At 44.3% G+C, this 24873-nt stretch overlaps 1 protein-coding gene across 1 annotated transcript; it reads right to left on the bottom strand.

The window, feature by feature from the left end:
- Nucleotides 1-3891: 3891 nt before the first annotated feature.
- engase (endo-beta-N-acetylglucosaminidase) lies at nt 3892-23723 on the bottom strand. The gene is made up of 14 exons (XM_085453328.1): nt 23548-23723; nt 21729-21805; nt 21444-21645; nt 19611-19759; nt 19291-19445; nt 16354-16502; nt 16012-16180; nt 15834-15940; nt 15330-15441; nt 9754-9941; nt 9480-9622; nt 7893-7992; nt 7692-7803; nt 3892-7178 (listed from the first exon to the last, which is right to left on the bottom strand). Exons 1-14 carry the CDS (start codon nt 23631-23633, stop codon nt 6801-6803), a joined length of 2127 nt encoding a protein of 708 aa, XP_085309454.1. The 5' UTR covers nt 23634-23723; the 3' UTR covers nt 3892-6800.
- Between the last annotated feature and the right edge of the window lie 1150 nt (nt 23724-24873).

The raw sequence follows: 24873 nt of genomic DNA, 5'->3' as shown, positions 1-24873 counted from the left end.
CCATCACCTGGTGGGGGTGGGGGGGGGGGTCATAGTTTGGTCCCGCCTTCACTGTTGTGATTGGTGTGGGGGTAGGGACAGGCTTAGGGCGTCGGGGGGTTCCCCGGAGGCATCTTCCTTGGGGGGTTCAACCCGGGGTAGTGGTCATGTCCGGTTGGGGGCTCTGTTGGCTCTCAGGTGACTGTTTCCTCGCGGCTGCGTGCAGCGGGGCTAGGGGAGGGTCTGTGCTGACGGACGTGGGTTACTGACCTGGTAGCCTGGCTGCCTCTGGGTGGGTCCGGGATGGGCGTGAGGTTCTGGGGGCGCTCCGTCTCTGGCCGGGCCTCGGGGGCTTGGGTCCTGGTTGGTGTGTTGCCGGGGTTGTGGGCGGGTGGGTGCATGGGGGCCCAGCCCTGGAGCAGGGTGCCGCCGGTGCATCGAGCCGCCTGGGGGGCTCTTCAACTGGTGGGGAAGATTGTCACATCTTGCAGGAGCTTTCCTCTCCTCAGGGGCTCTCTCTGCAGGAGGGGGAGATACAGGAGAGGTGGAGGAAGATCTCAGCCTGGGTGTTTATTGTCTTATGTAGTCTGGAAGATGAGTGGATGGTGGGGTGGGTGCAGTTTTCTCTGTGGTGGGGTTGGGTGGACTGTCCCGGGCTCTGTGGGGCCGGGAGGCGCTGCTGCGCTGGGCCCCGGTCTGGATGGGCCTGGGCCCCCTTTCCCTGGCGGGTCGCGGAGTATGGGAGTGCCTACTGGGGTCAGCGAGGGAGCTGGCCCCAGGGAGGGGTCACGTGCCCCTCCCTTCCTTCCCTCCCCATCTCCAGCTGCCTCCCTCTTCCCGCTCCACCACAACCACCCACACATGCAGGGCCTTGGAGTAGGGGTAGGGATGGGTACCGGTGTCCGGTGCCATGATGGCACCGGTTCTGACATAAACGGTAGTAACCAGACCGAAAAGCAGCGCACATTTCGGTGCTTTATTTCGGTGCTTTTTTTTCCTGAGCTGTGATACACTTCTAGCCAATCATTTTACGTTTCCGAGGATAGTAGGCGGGGCCAGGTACGTACGTTCTGTTAGAGCAGAGCTACAGATTAAAAATGCCCAAGGCGAAGCGGTCAAAAGTCTGGCTGTACTTCACAGCAAAATATGCAAACTCAGCAGCCTGCAACAAGTGCTTTAAGCTGATACTGTGATACTGTCAAAGGAGGTAACACCAAGAATCCGATTAAACAGCTGGCGACGCATAGCGTTTTTTTTAAAAGCCGAGAAATGCGCCGTATTTGATAGCTTGCTGCGAGACCTCACACCGTGCACGTCGGGTGGGTTGCCAGTTATCGGACCCGGAGCAACATCCCCCAAAAACCTGAAGAATAGAGTCCTGGCCCCTAGCCCTGCCAGTGTAGCAGAAATGATGACGGGTGATGATGGCAGCAGCAGCCGTTCTTCTCTGCATGAGTAGCTTCATGTTGTTCGTGTGTAATTTACGTTGAGTAGGCTAACCACGTTATTACATTAATGCATGTAAGGTGAACTAGCAAACATCATCATAGCTACATGCGGCTGTCCTCTTGTTTGATGGCAGATACTCCCTTCACCCTGGCCAAAAAGGCTAAAATGACTAAAGAAAAAGTGGGAAACAGTTAAACATGAGAGGTTTTTGGACAAAGTTTGTGTTTTTTCCATTGATTAAGCACTGCTTCCAGCCAAGAGTGATGCCATATATGCCCCATAGCTGCAGAAAAGGCTAACATTGTTATCTTTTTACAAAAAAAACCAGCTGAACATGAGAGGTTTTTGGACAAAGTTTGTGTTCTCCATTCTTTAAGCACCGGTTCGAGCACCGTTTAAGCACCGGCACCGTTTCAAAAGTACCGATTTGGCACCGGTATCGGATAAAACCTAAATGATACCCATCCCTAAGTAGGGGTATGTCACCAGGGTGCAGAGGAGGCTACCCCCCGTCCCCTTCTGGCTGCCTCTGCCTCAATTTTATCCCACAACTTAGACATTCACATTACTCACACTCTCATTACACATACATATAGGATCTTGGGGGTGGGCACGATACATGGAATCCAAAGTACCATCAGGGTGTACACCTCAGCCCTGGCGTCGTTGCCCACCTCTCAATGTTAAATACACGTAGACATTGAGGGCTAGCAGGAGGGACCATGCGCTTACCTGCTGCTCTCTGGCAGGTAGCTCCATGCCCTCCTGGGTTTTAAATGCATCAACACTACAATGAGCGGGTGGAAGGAGGTTTGGAGTCTTCTCTCACCCCCATTCTCTGCGACCTGCTGGAGCGGGGGGGCTAGGAGGAGGAGTTGGCCGTCCGACTGCGGTCTGGAGTGTGGTGCCTCCCTGCTGCTGCGGAGTCGGGGCGGTCTGCCTCCCCCCACCGCAGGGAAAAGGGTAACACCACCTGGGTCTGGATGCAGTTCCCCCCTCCAGGGGCAAGGGTACCTAGACCCGGTTCGTAGAGTACGCTTGGGGAGTGTGATCGTGTGTACTTAGTCTCTTTATGTCTGTCTCCACGTTGGTTGAGTGTGGAGTAAGTGCATATGAGAGCATGAGGGTGGGAATGGATGTTTGTATCTGTGTGTGCCTGTATTCTGTGTCTATATGTCAGGTTGGGTGTCAGGCGCCACCTCTCTGGGGACATCTCAGGCCCTCCAAGGTTTGGTTTCTATCTCCCCCTACCACCACTTCCCCTGCCAGTGGCGGACTCCCTCAGACATCGGTGCGTTGGTGGTTCTTTGTGTCCGGGGATGGGCGTCCAGGTACACACCGGCTCACTCCTTGGCGGCCGCTTATCGGGGCCTGGCCTGGCTCGCTCGGGCCACTTCGGAGGTGGGGTGCCCTCGGCCTCTCGGCCTGGGGCTCGGTCACTCAGGCACGGCTGGCTGCCGGCGGAGCTCACAGGCGCGTCACTGCAACTCCCCCTGGCTTCTGCTCCGCGGCTGCTGAGTGAGCCCTCATCTGGGACTCTCCTCAGCTCTTTCTGGGACAGTGGCGCGGCTGCCCCTCTGTGGGTCTTCCTTGGTCTCTTGTGTTCTGGGGGCCTCTGGATGTCTGGAGTTTTGATCTCCTCCATACCTGCTTCATACCCTGGAGGACGGGGCTGTGGCCCCCCCACACCCTCTAGCAGATCATTACATGAAGGAACCTTTAAAAAAAAAAAAAACAAGCGCGTCCATGCTCACAGGTGTACACACGGGTGATCACACCCACAAACTACACCCTTTTTGGCTCCTACCTCAAAGCACACTGTGTTCTGTTGATCTTATGTGCTGCACAATAATGTTTAATATTTAGTATTTACTGTCATATTCCCATAATCATTGTGATGTTGTTTATTCTATTACTCTTGTTTTCTTCTGCTTGTTTTCTTTTTTCTTTCTCAGCAGGTGACCCAGGTGATTGATATATGCATTTTTTTTCTTCTTTTTTTTCTGCTCATTCTGTTGGTTTTTGTTTTGTGCCCTTCTCCCCCGTCCCTCTTCTCAGCTGTTTCTCTTTCCCTCTTTCTTTCTCCCCTTCTTTCCCCCAGTATTCAGTAAGTGAAAATAAAATAAACAATAAAAGGTGAATCAAATGGACCATTATGGCAAGGCTGGGATGGTCAATTTGGTAAAGTAAATCCGTTGGGCATCTTTCTTTGCCTTTAGACAATAATTCTGATGCAAAAGAGCCAAACGGGACAGGCAAAAAAAAAAAAAAGAAAAAAAAAAGATGTATCAAAGAATATATAAATAAAAGATAAAAAGATACCGGCATAGTATGTTAGCATGCTAATATTAGCATTGTATTAGCTTAGTTATTATAGCAGTTAGCATGGCTGTAGATTTGATTGTATTCACTTATACAGACTGTGATTAGATATTCAGACAAAGACATAAAACAGTATAAGGCAAGGCAAGGCAAGTTTATTTGTATAGCACAATTCAACAACAAGGTGATTCAAAGTGCTTTACAGAGACATTAGAAACAAAAACAAATAAAAAGCATGGTTTAAAATTGATTAAAACAAGCAAACAAACAAATTAACTAATTAACAAACAAACAAACAAACAAACAAACAAAACAGTATATAAAATCAAAACAGATAAAATCAGAACAATAGATAAAATCAGTAGTTAAAATGTTAGTTTTGAAATTTAAGCTTAAAAGTGTGGATTTGGTGCTTTATTCAAATGCAGCTGAGAATAGGTGAGTCTTCAACCTGGATTTAAATAAACTGAGTGTTTCAGCTGATCTGAGGCTTTCTGGGAGTTTGTTCCAGATATAAGGAGCATAAAAGCTGAATGCAGCTTCTCCGTGTCTGGTTCTGACTCTGGGAACTGATAAAAGACCGGATCCAGATGACCTGAGGGATCTGGAAGGTTCATACTGGGTCAGGAGGTCACTGATGTATTTTGGTCCTAAACCATTCAGAGCTTTATAGACCAGTATTAGAACTTTAAAGTCTATCCTCTGACGGACAGGCAGCCAGTGTAAAGACCTCAGAGCTGGACTGATGTGGTCCACTTTTTTGGTCTTAGTGAGGACTCGAGCAGCAGAGTTCTGAATGAGCTGTAGTTGTTTGACTGATTTTTTAGGTAGACCTGTAAAGATGCTGTTACAGTAAGCAAGCCTACTAAAGATGAATGCATGGACTAGTTTTTCCAGGTCCTGTTGAGACATCAGATCTTTTATCCTTGAAATATTCTTGAGGTGATAGTAAGCTGACTTTGTTATTGTCTTAATGTGTTTTTCTAAGTTTAGGTCTGCATCCATAACTACACCCAAATTTCTCGCCTGGTTTGTGGTTTTTAGATGTATAGATTGAAGTTCTCTGGTGACCTGTAATCGTTTTTCTTTGGCGCCAAAGACTATTACCTCAGTTTTGTTTTTGTTTAGTTGGAGAAAATTGTGGCACAACCAGTCATTAATTTCCTCAATGCACTTACCAAGAGCCTGTACAGGGCCTCGGGCTCCTGGTGACATTGTGATATATATTTGTGTGTCATCTGCATAGCTATGATAGTTTATTTTGTTGTTCTTTATAATCTGTGCCAGTGGGAGCATGTAAATGTTAAACAGAAGGGGTCCCAAGATGGAACCTTGGGGAACTCCACATGTGATACTTGTCTGCTCAGATGTGAAGTTACCTATTGATACAAAGTATGTCCTGTTTTCTAAGTATGTTTTGAACCAGTTTAGTACAGTTCCTGAAAGTCCTGCCCAGTTCTCCAGTCGTTTCAGTAATATGTTGTGGTCAACTGTGTCAAATGCTGCACTGAGATCCAGTAAAACTAAGACTGACATTTTTCCACTGTCTGTATTCAGACATATTTCATTAAACACTTTGGTCAGAGTGGTTTCAGTGCTGTGGTTCTGTCTAAAACCTGACTGGAAGGCATCATAGCAGTTATTCTGTTTTAAGAAGTAATTGAGCTGTTGAGAAACTGCTTTTTCAATGATCTTACTTAAAAATGGGAGATTTGAGATCGGCCTGTAGTTGTTCATTTGTGTCTTGTCAAGATTGTCCTTTTTCAGTATAGGTTTTATTACAGCAGTTTTTAGTGATTCTGGAAACACGCCTGACATTAAAGAAAAGTTGACGATCTGTAACAGGTCTGACTCTAAAGTCTTTGAGACCTTTTTGAAAAAACTTGTTGGCAGGACATCTAAACAGCAAGAGGAGGAGTTCAGTTGACCTAAGATGTCCTCCAGGTCTTTGCTGTTAATAGGGTGAAACTGTTTGATGGTGGACACAGTACATATTCTGGATCTGCTGTTGATGTACCAATTGCTTGTCTAATCTTTTGGATTTTTTCTGTGAAGAATTTGCCAAAGTCATTGCAGGCCATGGTTGAATGAAGTTCAGCTGCCACTGGCACAGGAGGGTTTGTTAGCCTGTCAACTGTAGAAAATAAGACCCGAGCATTATGGCTGTTTTTAGTGATGATGTCAGAGAAGTAGGACCTTCTTGCACTCCTCAGTTGTAAATTATAATTGTGAAGTTTCTCTTTATCGATGTCATAATGAACCTGGAGGTTTGTTTTTCTCCATCTGCGCTCAGCTTTCCTACACTCAGTTTCTCCATGGAGACTTTTTCCTTCCAGAGATAACCTTCACCTTAATGGGAGCAATTGTGTCCATTACATTTAACATTTTTGCATTGAAGCTATTGACGAGCTCATTGACTGACCCTCTGGCCAGGTCAGGTGTTAATGGGAAGACCTGGTTAAAGATCTCACTACTGCCTTCAGTTATACACCGTTTTGTGATCACTGCTGTTGATATATTTGTGTGGGCTGTATAAGGGTAAGGTGCACCTTTCTTTTGTTTAGAATGCTACTGGCTTTACACATAACTGATCAAAACTATCAAATTTAACAAATTTCTTTCTTTCTTTTCTTGTCTGGAATGCCCAGACACCAGACTTATTTGACCCAAATATGGATCATATTTGCATTTTCGTACAGGTTACATATTGCTTTTATCCCTTCAATTTAAATTTTTGAAAATATCCTTTAGTTATCCAGTTTTATTGTTGAACATTCTTGTTAATAACTAGATCTTAAACAGGATGTAAAATGTTACAAAGCTGTATTCATAAGTATACTTACACAGCCTCAATTCACATTTCACAAGATGTTTGACATGTTTCTTTAAGCTTCTACTACACTGGGACGAGATTGGTGATTACATCACTGATGCACACTGATCCTGAAACAAATTAAGGCATTTCTCCACATTCTGCTTCACAGGTGTGATAGTAACAGTCGTAGCATGAGAGTAAATGAAGATGCTACTGGTTGGTATTTGTGTAAAATTCATTTCGAGGAATCCTTTGTGTAGCTGAGGCTTCTTCTTCCCCAGTGGCTCTCTGGGACTGGGAAACCCATCTTGATCACTGGCTCCACCACCAGCTCCAACAGGCCAGGAGGTTCTGGCACTCTCAGTTCCGTCACCCTGAACAAATTGGAATACGAGCGACCCACCAGAACCAACTGACCGGGGGGGATGCTGGGATGAGGTCCTCTCAGCTGTCGCCAGTACACCTTGAAGTGACGTACGAGGTTGCCAGGGTAGTCCCAGCGCAGAGTGGCGTTGAGGAGTGAGGTTCCAGCCCCACGCAGCCACACCACGTCATCAATGCACACACCGTGAATCCTGTCTGGGGGCACCTGCAGGCTAGCTACATCTAAGACCTTGTAGAAAGAGACGAATAAGAAACATGCTAGAACCAGATTTAAATTCAAATTTTGAATAGATTACTTCTCAAAGAAAACTGGTAACCTTACTGCTGATATTGTTATAGTTGGCAAAAAACCTCTGTCCATCATTTCTTTGTCTGTCTTGAAACCTGTTCATTTAATCAGCTTCAAACTTGGAGTGTATTCTCCCAGTTTAAGCTCAAGTGGACTGGAATAAACATATTTATCAGTAACTTTACATTTGTCTTCATGTCATGTGTGGCTAATAAAATGTGTACCAAATACCACAAAATAACCCCACACAAGCCCAGTGTGTAGGGCTTATTTTTTTTGTTGTTTACCTTATGCTTTTATTTTGTCGTACTGTAAGGTGACCTTAAAGGTCTTTAAAGGCGCCTATAAATAAAATGTATTATCATTATTATTTATGGATCCAAGCTTACATTCTAATCTCTAACAGCAGGCACAGAGTAATACATCGAGGAGTACTTGCTCCCACTGTCTCACCATGAGTTCTCCCACCCTGCAGCTGAAAGGCCTGTCCTCAGGCTGTCCGATGCGTTCGATCTTCACACAAACTTCTCGAAGAGTGCAGCAGTGAAGCTCCAGCTGTGAACACCTGCTCACAAACATGGGGAAAAAAATAAGTCCAAGAACTTCAACTCTTTGGAGAAATTAAAATCACTCAACTGTTAGTGCTCCACACACCTCATGGTCCAACCATTGTGGTTCAAGTTTCCACATAGCTGAGTGAACTTGTTCACTAACTGGTGCTCGTCATCCAGTACTTCAGGGGATACACTGTTAACTATAGACACACAAAAACACCCAACAACGACTCGACTTGCTGTGTGATTTGGAGGCAGGATCACAAACCTTCAATAAATGATGAAGTATCAGCAACTGTGTGAAATTAAAGCCCCTAAGCCTGACCAACAGCACTATGTAATAAATTGAGACATTAATATATATATATATATATATATATATATATATATATATATATATATATATATATATATATATATATATATATATATATATATATATATATATATATATATATATATACACACACACACATACACACACACACCATGTACTGGTGCCTTTTATAGCACCAGTTCACCTCAGCACACTGTTTAAGGCCTGTTGATCAGCATCTTGGAGAACTTGCCACAGTTCTTCTGTGGATTTAAAATGTCAGTATCTTATGTCTCCTCATGCAACCCCGGACATAATCCCCGGTGTTAAGATCAGGGCTCTGTGGGGGCCACACCATCTGTTGCTGGGCTCTTTGTTCTTCTTAAAATAAGATAACAAATATTTTATTTATCCCAGTGTTAGATTTTTTTAATAGCAGTTAAAAATTAAGTTAAACAAACGTACTAAATGGCCTAAATCATGAGGATACTCCTTTATGACTCTGGATGGATGATGTGCTGCTAAAGGAATTAGGGACCAATAGGATGGCTCTACAAAGGTTTTGTTTATTGAATATTGGTTTTTGTATGAGACCTAATGGCCTCGAAGTGCCCATACTGTGCTGTAAACATGTTTAAAGTTCTTTATTTGCAGGTCTGCCAGAACAGGTTTGCGCACTGTAATGTTCAATAAACACATTTTCCTCATCCAGAACATCGCTGCAACACTTCTTTTGACAAACTCTATATTTTGCCTTCCGTCTCTTTGAGAAATCACAAGAGAATTGAGGCGTCAAAAGCAAAAAAAACCATATCTCTAAAGAAATGGAATTATTCTGATTTAAGCAAGAGTTTTGCTTAGAGTGTCTATAAGCCAGACTATTCTCACAATCATACAGTTTAATATTCAAACAGCTCAGTGCCAACGCTGAGGTTTTAACCTGTGGAATCCAGAAACCAATGGATGAGTCTCTTAATCCATCTTTTGTATACAGTCTATAGTTTCCAGCCATTGAAGAATAGTAATTTCATATAGTTTGGATTGAAACACTGCAAAGTCTAAATATCTACACCACTCACCAAAGGAAGGGTCCTTTTTCTCGTTTTTAAAGAGGCACTCGCTGGGTAAACTGTCTATAATGAAACTCAATAAGGTAACAGTTTATAAAAACAACCAACAGCCGTACAAACTTAATTTCACACATGAAAATCAGTCAGTTTTTAATTAGTCTGCTCCTTAAATGTTCTCAACTATAATGTAAACCAAACTAAAGCAGAGAGGGTTTTGACTGTGCAAAATGAGTAGTGATTCCCTGTCAGGCTTAATGGTGGTGATTCAAAAAGATTTTTTGAAGGGTCTTAAGAAACTCACGTTGGATTTCCTGGACATCGACGTGTGTGCACTGACTGGCATCAGTCGTCTTCAGCTCCAAGGAGACTGCGATCTCAGGAGACGCCTTGTAGATGAGGCTCACCAGTGTACTGGACGGCAGGGGTACATGGATGGAGAAGATCCTGAATCAAGGAAAAAAAAAAGAGAAATGAGCTGTTCCATATGTGCCTTAGACTGCAGTTCTGAGTTTTCTATGTGAAAATAAGGTAGAAACTAAAACAAAATAAAGCCTCAATCAAACAAACCCACACACTTGGCACAAACTGGAGTGGTGTGGCTTGCAGGGATGAGTCCGTCGAGCAGCAGCGAACAACTTCCATTCCAGGCGTCCTTCGGGCAGCCAGAGCTTCTCAGCCACCCGAGGCCCCCTAGAGTCTGGTGGTAGTACAAAGGCTGAATCTCCTGGGCTGTCAGGTTGAACCAGCTGCTATTTGTCTCATGCTACATACAGAAAAAAAAAAAAGAGTAAAAAATACAAAATTACTCTGCACATTTTTAAACAATGTTAATAAACTAATAAAGCAAATAGTACACTTTAATAGGTTTGACAAGTAAACTTTTGAGTAACAGGTAAGCTTTCAGCTGCTTACAGCTTAACGATGACCTGTAAAACATTACATGTTACAAACCTCTGTAAGCATGTTAAGGTTAAAGTTCATGACCATACAATTAGAATAAGACTGGCTTGTTGCAATGGTTGTAGGAAAAGTCCACTTCTCTCTGAACATGAGAAGACGGCAGCATGGTTTAGGTTTGCAAAGTTGTTGTGTCTGAACAAACCACAAGACTTGTGGAATAACGTCCTTTGGACACACAAGGGGAGGTGCCTGCACCACATGTGAAAACAAACACCTCATACCAACTAACGAGCAAGGTGGTGCAGAGATGACGGTTTAGGTTGGTTTTCAGAGGATGGGACCCGGACACCCTGCTGACCCTGAACTCCTCCGTACACTAAACTAGTCTAGAGTCAAATGTCCGGCTGTCTGGGCGATAACCGATCATCTTAAACACACAAAGTAAATCTACAACAGAATAACTGAAAGTGGTTCAAGACGTTAACAAGAAGTGTACTTTGTTTTTCACAGACTAATTCTGGAGTTTGTCTTCTTTAAATAAATAATTACACTGTTGATGATGTTTGTTTGTTTTTTAAATTATCACCTGATATGCAAAATTGTCTTTCCATCCATCCATCCATCCATCCATCTTAATCTGCTTTATCAGAGGCCGGGTCGCGGGGGCAGCAGCCTAAGCAAAGAGGCCCAGACCTCCCTCTCCCCAGCCATCTCCTCCAGCTTATCCGGGGGAACACCAAGGCGTTCCCAGGCCAGCCGAGAGATATAATCTCTCCAGCGTGTCCTGGGTCTGCCCCGGGGCCTCCTCCCAGTGGGACATGCCTGGAACACCTCACCCAGGAGGCGCCCAGGGGGCATCCTTGTCAGATGCCCGAACCACCTCAGCTGGCTCCTTTCGATGTGGAGCGGCAGCTGCTCTACTCTGAGCCCCTCCCGGATGGCCGAACTTCTCACCCCATCTCTAAGGGAGAGGCCAGCCACCCTTCGGAGGAAGCTCATTTCTGCCGCTTGTATCCGTGATCTTGTTCTTTCGGTCACTACCCACAGCTCGTGGCCATAGGTGAGGGTAGGGACGTAGATCGACCGGTAACTTGAGAGCTTCGCTTTTACACTCAGCTCCCTCTTCACCACGACGGACCGGTGCAGCGCCCGCATTACTGCAGCCCCAATCCGTCTGTCGATCTCCGGCTCCCTTCTCCCATCACTCGCGAACAAGACCCCGACATACTTGAACTCCTCCACTTGGGGCAGGAACTCATCCCCGACCCCGGAGTGGGCACTCCACCCTTTTCCGGCTGAGAACCATGGCCTCAGATTTGGAGGTGCTGATCCTCATTCCCGCTGCTTCACACTCGGCTGCGAACCGATGAAGCCAACAGAACCACATCATCCGCAAAAATCAGAGATGAGATTCTGAGGCCACCAAAGCGAAAGCCCTCCGCCACTTGGCTGCGCCTAGAAATCCTGTCCATGAAAATTATGAACAGAACCGGAAACAAAGGGCAGCCCTGGCGGAGCCCATCACCCACCGGGAACGAGTCCGACTTATTGCCGGCAATGCGAACCAAGCTCTTACAATGGTTGTATAGGGATCGAATGGCCCGTAGCAATGGGCCAGACACCCCATACTCCCGCAACACCTCCCACAGGACACCCCGAGGGACACGGTCGAATGCCTTCTCCAAGTCCACAAAACACATGTAGACTGGTTGGGCAAACTCCCATGCACCGTCAAGTACCCTCGAGAGGATAAAGAGCTGGTCCAGTGTTCCGCGACCAGGACGAAAACCGCATTGTTCCTCCTGTATTCGAGGTTCGACTAGCGGACGAACTCTCCTTTCCAGCACCCTGGCATAGACTTTCCCAGGGAGGCTGAGGAGTGTGATCCCCCTGTAGTTGGAACACACCCTCCGGTCCCCCTTCTTAAAGATGGGGACCACCACCCCGGTCTGCCAGTCCACAGGTACTGCCCCTGATGTCCACGCAACATTGCAGAGGCGTGTCAAGCAGGACAGCCCTACAACGTCCAGAGCCTTCAGGAACTCGGGGCGGACCTCATCAACACTAGGGGCTCTGCCACCAAGGAGTTGTTTAACTGCCTCAGTGACCTCGCCCCCGGAAATTGGCGGGTCATTCCCCTCATCCCCAGACTCTGCTTCCTCCTCGGAAGACGTGTCAGTGGGATTAAGGAGGTCCTCGAAGTATTCCTTCCACCGCCTGACAATTTTCTCAGTCGACATCAGCAGCGCTCCGCCAGCACTATACACAGTGTAGGTAGAGCACCGCTTTCCCCTCCTGAGACGCCTGACGGTTTGCCAGAATCTCTTCGAGGCAGTCCGAAAGTCTTTTTCCATGGCCTCTCCGAACTCCTCCCACACCCGAGTTTTTGCTTCAGCCACTGCCCGAGCCGCATTCCGCTTAGCCTGTCGATACCTGTCGGCTGCCTCCGGAGTCCCACAGGCTAACCAAGCCCGATAGGACTCCTTCTTCAGCCTGGTGGCTCCGTTCACCTCTGGTGTCCACCATTTGGTTCGGGGATTACCACCACAGCAGGCACCAACCACCTTTTGGCCGCAGCTCAATGCAGCAGCTTCGGCAATGGAGACGCTGAACATGGTCCATTCGGACTCAATGTCCCCAGTCTCCCTCGGAATGCTGTTGAAGCTCTGCCAGAGGTGTGCGTTGAAGATCTCGCGGACTGGGGCCTCTGCTAGACGTTCCCAGCACACCCTCACTACGCGTTTAGGTGCACCAGGTCTGTCCAGCGTCCTCCCCCGCCACCTGATCCAACTCACCACCAGGTGGTGATCAGTTGACAGCTCAGCCCCTCTCTTTACCCGAGTGTCCAGAACATATGGTCGCAGGTCTGGTGATACGATTACAAAATCGATCATCGACCTACGGCCTAGAGCGTCCTGGTGCCACGTGCACTTATGGACACTCTTATGTTCGAACAGGGTGTTCGTTATGGCCAAACTGTGATTAGCACAGAAGTCCAATAACAAAGCACCGCTCGGGTTCAGATCAGGGAGGCCGTTCCTCCCAATCACGCCCCTCCAGGTCTCGCTGTTGTTACCCACGTGAGCATTGAAGTCTCCCAGCAGGACAACAGAGTCTCCAGGTGGAGCACCTTCCAGCACCCCCCCAGGGACTCTAAGAAGGCTGGGTACTCCGAACTGCCACTCGGCGCAGGGAACAAACCCTCTCGTCCACCGGGAAAAACCCCAACGTACCGGCAGCAAGCCGAGGGGATATTAGGATACCCACCCCAGCCCGCCGCCTCTCACCAGGGGCAACTCCAGACTGAGACAGAGTCCAGCCCCTCTCCAGGAGACTGGTTCCAGAGCCCAAGCCATGCGTAGAGGTGAGCCCGACTATATCTAGCCGGTACCTCTCAACCTCACGCACTAACTCAGGCTCCTTCCCCACCAGAGAGGTGACATTCCATTTCCCTATTGCCAGTCTTGGCAGCCGGGGGTCAGTCCGCCAGGGCCTCCGCTCCTGGCCGCCACCCGGCACACAATGCACCCGACCCCTATGGCGCCTCCTGCGGGTGGTGGGCCTGCGGGAGGATGGGCCCATGTCTCCTCTTCGGGCTGTGCCCGGCTGGACCCCATGGACTAAGGCCCGGCCACCAGACGCTCGCCCTCGGGCACCCTCCCCGGGCCTGGCTCCAGGGCGGGGCCCCGGTAACCCTATCCCGGGCAGGGTAAACTGTTCCCTCGATATTCTTTTCATAAGGGTCTTCTGAATCGCTCTTTGTCTGGTCCCTCACCCAGGACCAATTTGCCATGGGAGACCCTACCAGGGGGCAAAAGCCCCCAGACAACATAGCCCCTGGGATCCCTGGGACACACAAACCCCTCCACCACGATAAGGTAGCGATTCAAGGAGGAGAATTGTCTTTCCTTTACATAAAAAAATGTAAAGTGTAATATGAGTATTCACTGTTGTACTGGTAACAGTGAATACTGTCCTTTTTCTTTTTTATGTAAATTGTCTTTCCTTTACATAAAAAAGAAAAAGGACAGTATTCACTGTTACCAGTACAACAGTGAATACTCATATTACACGAGTAAGCCCTCTGATCCAAAAGCACAGGCTTCAGCTTGGTCTTGGCTTCAGACAGTTTCTTCTATTCTATCTCTATAGTGATGTCAGTGAGATCATTACCAGAGGGGGACACCCTAAATAAGGCCATCTGAGTCACAAAGCTCTCTGTAAGTACAGAAGACCACCCACCTGCTGTTCAAACCTTCTGTTTGTGAGGAAAAGCTCTGTTTAGAAGAATGGGAGACGGGACAGCAATGGCAAAGCAACTTAAGGAGTGTACATCAAAGCTATACAACACCTCAGAAATCAACCCTTTTCTACACAATCTATGACGCTAACACAAAGTTAGCACACCCCTTCACACTAGCCAAGCAGATGAAACTTGACTGGGATTGAAAACAAAACAAAAGAAGTGATGCAACAGCTTTTAGAATCACACCTTGTTCCAAGTGTACTCAGATCACTGTCAGCCCTGTAAACTGCTCCAGGGCTGTTTTTGACTTTGCCGTGAGTTTTGTGGTAAAACTTCAAAGAAATATCTTATGGAAGTTTTCCTTATTAGGATAGAAATATGTGCAAGTATGTAGGAGCATTTCTTTTAGGATTCATTTTAAAATTCTTTTATTTGCTTTTAAAGCCCTCCATAGCCTAACCCCATCTTATCTCTCTGAGCTGCTACAGCCTTATACACCCACCCGCTCTCTCAGGTCAGCTGATCAGCTGCTCCTGAATGTACCCAGGGCTGAGCATAGAGGAGATCGTGCGCCAACCTATGGAACGATCTCCCTTCAGAGAGCAGACAGGCTTCTTCTCTACCTGTTTTTAAATCACTCCTGGAAACCCACCTCTTCACCCTGGCCTTTGACACCACGTGAGATTTTGGTTTTTATTTTTAGTGTTATTTTAGTTGTTTTTAGTTGATTCTATGCTGTTTTATCTTGTTTTTTAATATAGGGCTGTTTTAATTTTTATGTATTATGTGTTTTATTTATTTTTGCTGTCTTCTGTTATTCTATTGTTTTTAACTTATTTTCTGTACAGCACTTTGGTCCTGTGCTGGGTATTTTAAAGTGCTTTCTAAATAAAATGTGAGCAAAAGAAAGTTTAGTGTCATATTGTTATTGGCATTTACACAGGGAGTAATGCAAAGGTAATACATGAAGCAGTGTAATACATAAATAACGCTTTACTTCAGTACCTGTCCTTGCCAGTAGACGGCATTCCCAAAGCCCTGGCAGAAGGAGGAGACGAAGGGGAGCGGTGAGGCTAGTCGGTGGATGTACAGGTAGTTTGACAGAAGAGCCCAGAACCTGCACAGAGGACAGACATCTCAGTCTTTACACTGACTAACATGCCCCACATATTGTCTATATTTGAAAGATGGATGCTGTGTCCAGTTCTCAGAAGTGTTGCAAATGCACAAGAACCTTAACTTAGCATTTACTCCAACAGCCAGCAAGGAGTGATTGTAAGTCTGAATGTGAAAAAGGCTCTCAGCTTCCTCCCCCTATTATGGTTCTCATTAGAGCCCAAAAGGACTGACAAGTGAGAAGTTACTAGCCTCTCAGTGCACAATCTCACTTCTGCTGCTCACTGTTAAAAAACAAGACAGTGATGGCTAAAGCCTTCAACTTATGGTGCCTACACCCATCTATAAATACAGTCTGATTTTTTCACAGAGTAGATGTTGCACTAGTCTCACTTGTCTTGATTCTTGCGGAATTCACTCTTATCCTCATGAGTCTCGTATACCCAGCCAGGAGCAAAGATGGCTACAGAGAAGTTGTGCCTTCGAATGATCTCCAGCGCCTGCAGACAACCAAAATCAGACGCTGCACGGTACAAGCACAAGCTGGTAAACACAATTCACAGTTTCTTACCTTATTTGTCTCAAACATTCCTCCTACTACCTCTCCTCGAGCAAACACATCCACTCCAACATAGATGTCAGCTTGGCGGTCTTGGAGCGCCAGGTTCTTCATCTCCACTAGGTTCTCCTCCTTCCAGTTGTAGTTGGTAAAGAGGCCATCGCAAGCATCAAAAAACACCCTGGTATGGAGATATTGACACGGATACATAACTGTTTGCCAGGAACTGACAGGCTAGAAGCAATCGTGATCTAAAAGGTCTGACACACTTCTGTGGACCAAAGTTCTCTTTTTCAGTCTTTGTTTTTGATCAGATGCTATAAAGGAAACACGTTTTGTTTTTTTTTAATCTACCTGTTGGACTGGTTGAGCTCATTCTGCCATTTTAGCTCTCCATTGTCAAGTACACTGTCGTACCACAGCACAAGGCTGCCGGACACTCTCTCGTGCATCTGGTCTGTCAGATAGCGCAGGAACAGCGGCACATTTCGCACTGCAACCTCCTGTAAGCAGAGAGCAGCACACATGATCCATCTGCTACAGCTGCAAAGACTGACACTGTCATGCAATCGGTTTACTTTTTCCCAAAAGGTAAGCACAAATCAAAGCACACATCAGTAGTACAGCGGTCCCTCGCTATAGCACGGTTCACCTTTCACGGCCTCGCTGTTTTGCAGATTTTTTTGTGCAATTTTGCATGCTTTTTTTTTTTTTTTAAATACACAGCGAATTGTGTTCTGCATGCTGATTGGCTGTAGACCATTGTCAATCGTGTCGTGTCTCCTGTCCAGTAAAGAATGCGTTCAGCTTGTCAAATTTACATAAATCTTCAATTGCTAGCAGTGTGACTCTGAAGTGCTGCACTGTGTGTTTGTACGTTTTCTCCCCAACAAACACGGCAATGTCAACGAAACGTTTTATACTACTGGACTTATTTTTCTACAACGGTTTGAACTTTAAGAGTCTTTAAACAAGAGAGAAAAGTGTGAAAATGTTCATGCCTGTCTGAAAAAAAGTGTATATAGTGAGTAGTGAGGGGTTTTACATTAAAACATCTCTAATAATTGTAGAAAATAAAGCTGACTACTTTGTGGATTTCACCTATCGCGAGTTATTTTTAGAATGTAACTCCTGCCATAAACGAGGGACCGCTGTTTATGATTAAATCATTTCTTTGATCTGCTCCAATAGATGGTAGAGTAAAAGCTAAATACTCACAGCCTGTTATTAATGACAGATGTAGGATTTGTTTTTGCTTCTGTGGCTTTTTCAGTGATTTAATAGGTTTTCAATAAGATTGCATAAAAGCTGTCTGTAATCCTTCCCCTCTACATCTACTGACAAAGATGTAGAGGGTGCTGCCATTTCTGGGAAAACGGTACATTAAGATTTACAACATACAATTAAGTATTGTGTAAAAGATGACTTATTCGTCTCAGTCCAGTTTATTTTTTTAAGTGTTATTAAAAAAATAAACAGAAAAAAATTTAGGCTTTTTTCCTTTTTTAGATAGTTAAGAATAGAAACTGGAGACAGAGAGAGCGGGAAGATGGAACAAATGGCATCCGGTTGAAGTCAAACCTGCCACTGCATTACAGTTTTTCTCAAATGCTAAAACACATGTCACAAACGTTACCACCAGGTCCCCCAATGTCCAAACACAACACCCTTCTCTAAAGCTACATAAACACAACCACACCTTCCCACTGCAAAACTCAAACTCCCACACCAAGAGAGCAGCTCGAAGCTGTCAAAACTATAAACACTATACACAGCATTACACACTACAGCAAAACAATTGAAAACACAATGCTCAATTTGTGAGAAGGTTCTTTGTTTCATAACTGCCAATGCATATTTTAGAAACTATACAGTAACGGATCGTCGTAGATCCCTGCAGAGGATTAGGCATTTAGATTTGTGAGTTTCATATGAGTAGTATAAATCTATAGAAAATCCTGCATGTACGTACATTACTGTAACACAACTCAATGCAAAAACAGAATCTATTGCACACAACAGTAATCTTGAAAACATGAACAGGGTGTGAAGTTTTTTTATTTACGTTATTCACACCACACACACACCACAATCACTGCGCGGCATCATGTCGCTGAGCTGTTGCTCGCATCTCGTCCGTAATGATGGTGCGAGGTTGTCTTGCTCTCCCTCCTGGACCTTCTCCTCTCCCATGTTGGCCTTCTCCTCTTCCTCGTTGGTCGCTCCTCTTCCTCCTCTCATTTGAACTCCTCTTCCTCATTGGCCTGCTCCTCTTCTTCCAGGGCCAGCTCTTCTCCCTCCTCTGCATCAAATTCCTCTTCCCCTGACTCTGCCTTCATCCATTGTGTTTGTTTGGAACCTTCAGCATACTGTGCACTCTGAACTTGCTTTTACATGTGGGTACAGCATTAGCAACAAGTGTCTTCAATTTTGAGTCATTGTGTGTAGTGAATGACGCCAGGTGTGTTCCCTGTGTTCAAAGATTGGGGACTGTGGCAAGCATTTTGCATCACATGGGCTTTCATTTGAGGATATGAGCAGAGTTGTTTTGCAACATGTGTTTTAGCAAGGAAAAATGTGTTTAGATTTATGAGTACAGAGGGTTGTGTTTTGTGAATTGTGTCTTCATGTGACATGTGTTTATGGTACTGGAATATGGTGGCTACATTTAGTAAATGTGTTTAGACTACTGGTCATTTGGGTTACAGGATTGGCTTTTGTGTTTTAACATTTGAGAAAAACTGTAAACACAGGTTCATTATGTCAGCTACACTGGCACCCAATATGTTGGCTTTGTAATCATCAGGAACTCTGTCCCTGACTGCCTCCTAATCCATGCCATTCCAAGCTATGGTAAATTCTTGATCAAGTGCAGGAGTTTATGTACCTGAGGGTCTTGTTCATAAATGAGGGCACAAGCAGCAGAAATGAGCTTCCTCTGAAGTGTGGCTGAGCTCTCCGTTCAAGATAGGATGACGAGTTTGGTCATTAGGAAGGAACTTGGAGTGGAGCTGCTGCTCCTCCACATCTAAATAACCCAATTTAGGTGATTCGGGCATCTGTCTACAATGCCTCCTAAATGAGGTGTTGCGAGGAAACCCCACAATAAACACAGGACACACTGGAGGGATTATATCTCTTAGCTAGCTTGGAAAACACCTGTGAGTACCCTGGATGAGCTGGAAGAGCTGACTAGGGGTAAAACTTGGTGCCGGTTGGGAGATGGATTAAAAAATTGGCTGTATTTCCTAAACATTTTGTTTTAGAGGTGAGCACAGAAGCTTTACTCACACTGAGCTTGTTCTCTATGTTAATGAGCCAGCCGTCAAAGCCAAAACAGTGGCTAATCTGGACAAGTTTATCAGCTACTCTCCGGTACGACTCCTCATCTTTCAGGAAGTCTTCACACATCGCAGCTCCATTTATCCACTCTGTGATGAAAGTCCCTGTAGACCACAGCAGTTTAACATTTCAAGACAAGAAAAGATACCATTTCTCTTTCTGCCAACATACTCCTTTTCTTTTAGTATATCCTACATTTAAAATTTATGATGCTATTTCAGACGTACTAAACTGGGTCTGGTTCTGCTTTATTGAGACTTTCTGCTCACCAATAACGATGACTCCATGTTTGTGTGCAGCATTGGTCCACACAGCCGGAGGAATAGTTACCAGGTGGTGTGAAAAGTAGTTAAAAATATCGATGTACTGCCAGTGGTAGAAAGCATATGGAGCCTCTGCATTTGTGCCCTGAACAAACCTTAGAGGGGAAACAGAAGAAAGCCTGTGTGAGACCAGTACAACAGTGTGACTGTAACAACATCTCCATGAACTTAAACCAAAGAAATAAAAGCTTAAGCCACAAGTTTAGGCTGTTCTAGGTAAGGTGTATCAAACTGTAGCATTTACAGTACATGTAGTTGGTTGTAACTGGATGTGTGTTGGGATTTACAAGCATTTCGAATTTTCTTCTAGCTGGGAACAAGTGACCTGACATCTTTTCTCCAGAGGAAGAAAATGTGTCAATCAGATCTAAAATAATTTAAAGTAGTAATGAAACTCTACGCGTTTTAAGGTTATTTTACGGCATGGAGCCTCACTAAAAACTGTCATGCATACAAAACTGCCGTTTGCTGCAGTTTTCTTAAGTAGCTATACCATGGTCTAAGGCATAGTTTGTGGGCTGGCCCTTGATGGATCTCAGAACTGGGCAGAGCGGCAGCCTGCAGCCAGTTAGAAGCTAATCAGTTGGATGACCTGGTGCAGTGTCTAAGAATAATTCAGAATGAATAATTACAGATTTTAATATAATACACTGGTTTTAGGGTGGACCCTTTAGTTATTAAATCAAAGGCAGGGGATTAGTTGTGTTGACCAAATCTTTTCAAAGTAAATTAAAGAACTATTTGTGGCAAAGATGATAAGAGGAGAATATGTCCAATATTGTTGCAGTCGCTTACGCACGCACGCACGCACGCACGCACACACGCACACACACACACACACACTATGCTAACTAAAGCCACAAAGAAATTATGCTTTCAAAAAAAATTGTTGGTAAGATAAAAAAGACAAAAACAGCTCTGTATCACCTGTTTGCATGTTTTCTGACTGTCTGCACTGAGACAGAAGCAGCTACTGTCGATGTATTAGCCTTCCCCGTCACAAACGCTAGCTCACAAATTTAATTATTCGGCTGCTCCATGGCCTGTTTCCTGTCACGCACGCACGCTGCTGTTTTGGCTGCAGCTCATTATTATTGTAAAAATATGCCACTTTGACCGTAGGCCTGCTGATATATTGCGAAAGACACTTTGTTTTCTAGGGCTCTCATAAACATAGCTTTTGTTCATGTATAGAATCGATCAGCATTGAGCATGATTGCAGGTGTTAGGGTAAATGACGCAAAAATGCCACTGAAAGTGGTTATATGGAAAAGGACTAATATACAAGGACTGCTGATTCAGCGTGGTCCTTGTGTAAGAGTACCAAACAATCAGGATTTAACACCATAACACACCCACACATATCATTTTTGTGCTTAACATGCACGGACAGAAGAAGGTTATTATTTAAAGCACCATAGTAAACTGCTGTATTGATAGTCTATGTTAAAATACGAAGAAAACTATCACACCCTATTATTAAGACAGACAAATATCTGACTTTAATTACAGTTTTGTATTTCAACAAGCTAATTAAATATAGATATTTGCCAAGGCAACAATTTTAGCTGTACCCTTTACCCCAGTGGCTTTAACCCTTTTTATAAGGTCAGCATGCACAAGGTTTGGGTGCTCTGTGATCATATCGCAAGGTGTCACATTAAGGTCTGTCAGCAAGATTAGCCAGAAATCACTGTGCTGAATCTTATGATTCAGAAACGTGAAGCATAGACAAAGAAAGTGCGTATCACATGTTGGCATGGCTCACTCGCTTCATACCTGTCATCAAGGTAGCCACCCATCATGTCATGAGACACCAAGGTCCGTCGCAGACAACGGTCCAGAGGAGGCTCTCTAGGTGCCAAGGGGACAACTGCCACACTGAAGGGGTTTGCCTTACTTCTTGTCCACGACAACAGATCCTCCATTGATTCAAGACCGCAGGTGATTGGTTCAGTGGTGTCAGCATCATAATGTTTCTCTTGAAGACAACAAGAAACAGCATGTACAAGAATGTACAACATACCAGCTTTAACTCAGATCTTTTTAGACTTGTAACCTTACTAGGTAGCGGTGACGCTGTATACGTGACGACTTCACAAGTAACTGAGTCCGTGGGCTGATCCAAACAAGATTCCAACCTGATAAAGGATAAGAAACCAGGAAAAGGTTTTTTTTTAAATTGGTTTTTAAACTAATCTGATGTGACAGTATTTCCGAAAAAGGTTCCCAGACATCAAAAATTTTTCTGACAATATTGCAATTAATCGGTTCCCAGACAGAGAAAATTCCCTTAACATAAAAAAGTTGCTCTGGAAGAGTCCTAGAAGAGTCCAGCACCCACCGGAAATTAGTCCGAATTGTTGCCAGTGTTGTGCCAGAAAGTGATCGCCTACCAAAACCTGATTTCCAGTGCTTCCTGGTTTTTATGTGTAATCTCTTTGTGTATGTTGGTAAATAGACTTCAGTGAAGAGGGTTTACAAAGGGGTTATATACAAAATGTAAAAATTACATGTTTTTCAAGTATCTTTATAACTCTGTGTTATTGTACTTACATTATAACCAATCTGGTCCTTTTTGTCCACTTAAAATATGTTTACAGAACTGTTGTTATATTTGTTGCAATATCTTCTGTCCTCTTGGCCAGATTGCTCTTAAAAAACACATTTTTAACTGGATAAATAAAGGATATATAAAAGTCACTGCCAAAAACTGATTACGGCTTCTACCTTGTTACAAGAATGCTGTTTGTGGTTCAAGATGACCTGATATCATTCATACATACATATATTTGACATATGTCTCACATATTATAGACCAACAAGTTATTTATAGCAGTTTAAATACGAGCAACCAGTTTTTGGCAAATACCGGAAATCAGTTTTTGGCAGACGATCATTTCTTGGCATAACACCGGTAATGTGGACAAAGCTCCCGTAACAAGGACTGAATGGCTAATAACAATGGACCGGACACCCCATACTCCCGAAGCATCCCCCATGGGACACTCCAATGCCTTTTCCACACACTCTCAAATATCATTGAGGGGATAAAGAGCTGGTTCAGTGGTCTGCGAACAGGACAAAAACCACCTTGTTCCTCCTGTATCTGTCGTTCAACTAACAAACACTCTCCCTTTCAAACAAACAAACTGTGGTTTATGAAAAAGTCCAAAAACAAAACACAGCTCGGGATCAGTTTAGACAGGTCGTTCCTCCCAGTCACGCTCCTCGATGTCTCCTTGTCGTTGCCCACTCAGTGACTTCAATAAGCCTGGTTACTCTGAACTGTTTGATGCATAAGCACAAACAGTCAGGAATCGTTCCCTGACCAGAAGGTGCAGGGAAGCAACCTTCTCATCCACCGACGAGAACCCCAATGTATCTGGCATGATCCCCATAAATGATCATTCCCTTCCTGCTTCCAGTAATGTGTCCCGTAGTTTTCTCCTTTCTCTTCTCCTAGGTGAAGACGGAGCTTAACTTGACAAGACAGAAGATCTTGACCGGAAGTTCTCTAACATAACTTTTTTTTTGGCAACGTGATCGATCATTTCGTATCCTCTCTTTGAGATTTAAAAATCAGTTTTACAAAAGACACCTGACAAATATCTCATAGCATTTCAATAAAGACATTTCAAGTGGCAAAAAGGTGATTAATTATAATATCAAACGCAGAGCAGGAAGAATAGCAGACTGTTAAACATACTTGCAAAGCTGTTCTTTGTTTTATATTTAACGCCATAGGTTATGTTGACTACAGCCTATTTACCAAAATAAATAAAGATATAAGGCATAAAAAAAAAGAAATACGTATATCGGGAACTTTTAGGCCTAATTTTCACACAGCAGGCAGAAGGGCTCTCCTGACTAAATGTTGTACCTCTTTCCTGCGACACCATCACTTTCCTCTCCGTTCTTTCTTTTCCTTCGTAAAGGAAGCTGGATTTCCTCACCACTCGATGCCATTTCCCTGAATTTCGTGCAGAGAGTAATGAAGTGTCAAGTTATCTGAAGACATGGAAACTGAAACGGCTTTTCAACCAGTGAGGACGTCGTTCTCTCTCTCATTCTCTCTCAAGTTAATAGGCGGTTGCAGACAGCTGAAAGGTGCACACCACCACCTACTGTACAGTGTGTACATCATCATGTTATTAACAAACTAAATCAGCTCCCAACCAGCTGTGTTTCTCTCAAATAACAAAAATTGCTTTCCTAGTTCCTTCTTCTCTTAGTCTCCTTCCTACACCTTCAGCCCCGCCCATCTGTTCCCCCAAATATCCATCAATGACCGTTCCCTTCCCTGCTTCCAGTTTCCCCTTTCTAGTGTATTTCACATTTTTGAAATATTTTTTCATTTCTTATCCTCATACTATCTTTTCTGCCATAGTTCCATCCTTATCTTATTGATAACTGCCCTTCCTTCACATTTTCCAAGTGGAATGGGTATTGTTATTTCTTTTAGCAAAAGCACCTTTTGGTAATTTATCGGCATTTTCATTTCCATTCCAATTTCACAAACTAAAACGACAAAGCTGGACAACGTGGGAGCTGTTTAATATAATGTGATAAAAAAAAAATCTGGTTTGTACTTTTTGATGTCACTATGCTCGATATACGAAACCTATAGGCGTCAAAATCCAGTTGATAACACTCAATTTAAACCACTGTTAATTACCAAACAGCTATAAAATAATTGATGATCTAATTTATTTTATTTTTTTAAACAATTTTTAAGAAACTGGTTAGATTAAACATTAAACTCAGTCCCCGATCAGTAACATTTTGTATTAACGGTTTTATTTTAAAATAAATATCTATTTAGGACTTCTTTTTTTTTTTTTTACCATGTCATACAGCAAAAGACTGTATTTGTTTAATTTGTTTATGAGAAGGTGGACAGTGGCCAGCTGGACAAAAGAGTACATCTTTTGTTTATGTGCACGACCAGACTCTTTCGCTTTGTAAAGATTAGTCTCTAACGGAAAATACAGGTGCAACAACACAGAGCCCCGGAGAAGGTAAAAATGGCGGCTACGGATCAGGCGAAACCTCACACTCTTGTCCCGTGTGAATGATTTTCATTTATTTTTCATTACACTGTATTTCCCGGTTATTTAAAAGCAAACGTTTTTAAATTTAGCTCTTGTAACAGTTCAAAGTGAAGAAACTACCAAGGCTGGAGATGTGGTTGGGTCCGTTATCGTTA

Source organism: Copadichromis virginalis, linkage group LG4, assembly GCF_057382275.1.
Source record: "Copadichromis virginalis isolate Kocher_CV1m ecotype Utaka linkage group LG4, C_Virginalis_male_GT1.1, whole genome shotgun sequence".
NCBI lineage: Eukaryota > Metazoa > Chordata > Actinopteri > Cichliformes > Cichlidae > Copadichromis > Copadichromis virginalis.
Note: the sequence above shows the minus strand (reverse complement) of the source record. Positions and strands in the feature narration are given on the sequence as shown.

What these genes read in the sequence shown, in the direction of transcription:
- engase (XM_085453328.1), bottom strand. Translation starts at nt 23,633, where the DNA reads ATGGCATCGAGTGGTGAGGAAATCCAGCTTCCTTTACGAAGGAAAAGA. An exon ending in GGTGGCTACCTTGATGACAG is followed by an intron (nt 19,760 to 21,443) that starts GTATGAAGCGAG and finishes TTCCCCTCTAAG; the next exon opens with GTTTGTTCAGGGCACAAATG. An exon ending in ACCACTCCAGTTTGTGCCAA is followed by an intron (nt 9,623 to 9,753) that starts GTGTGTGGGTTT and finishes TCCTTGATTCAG; the next exon opens with GATCTTCTCCATCCATGTAC.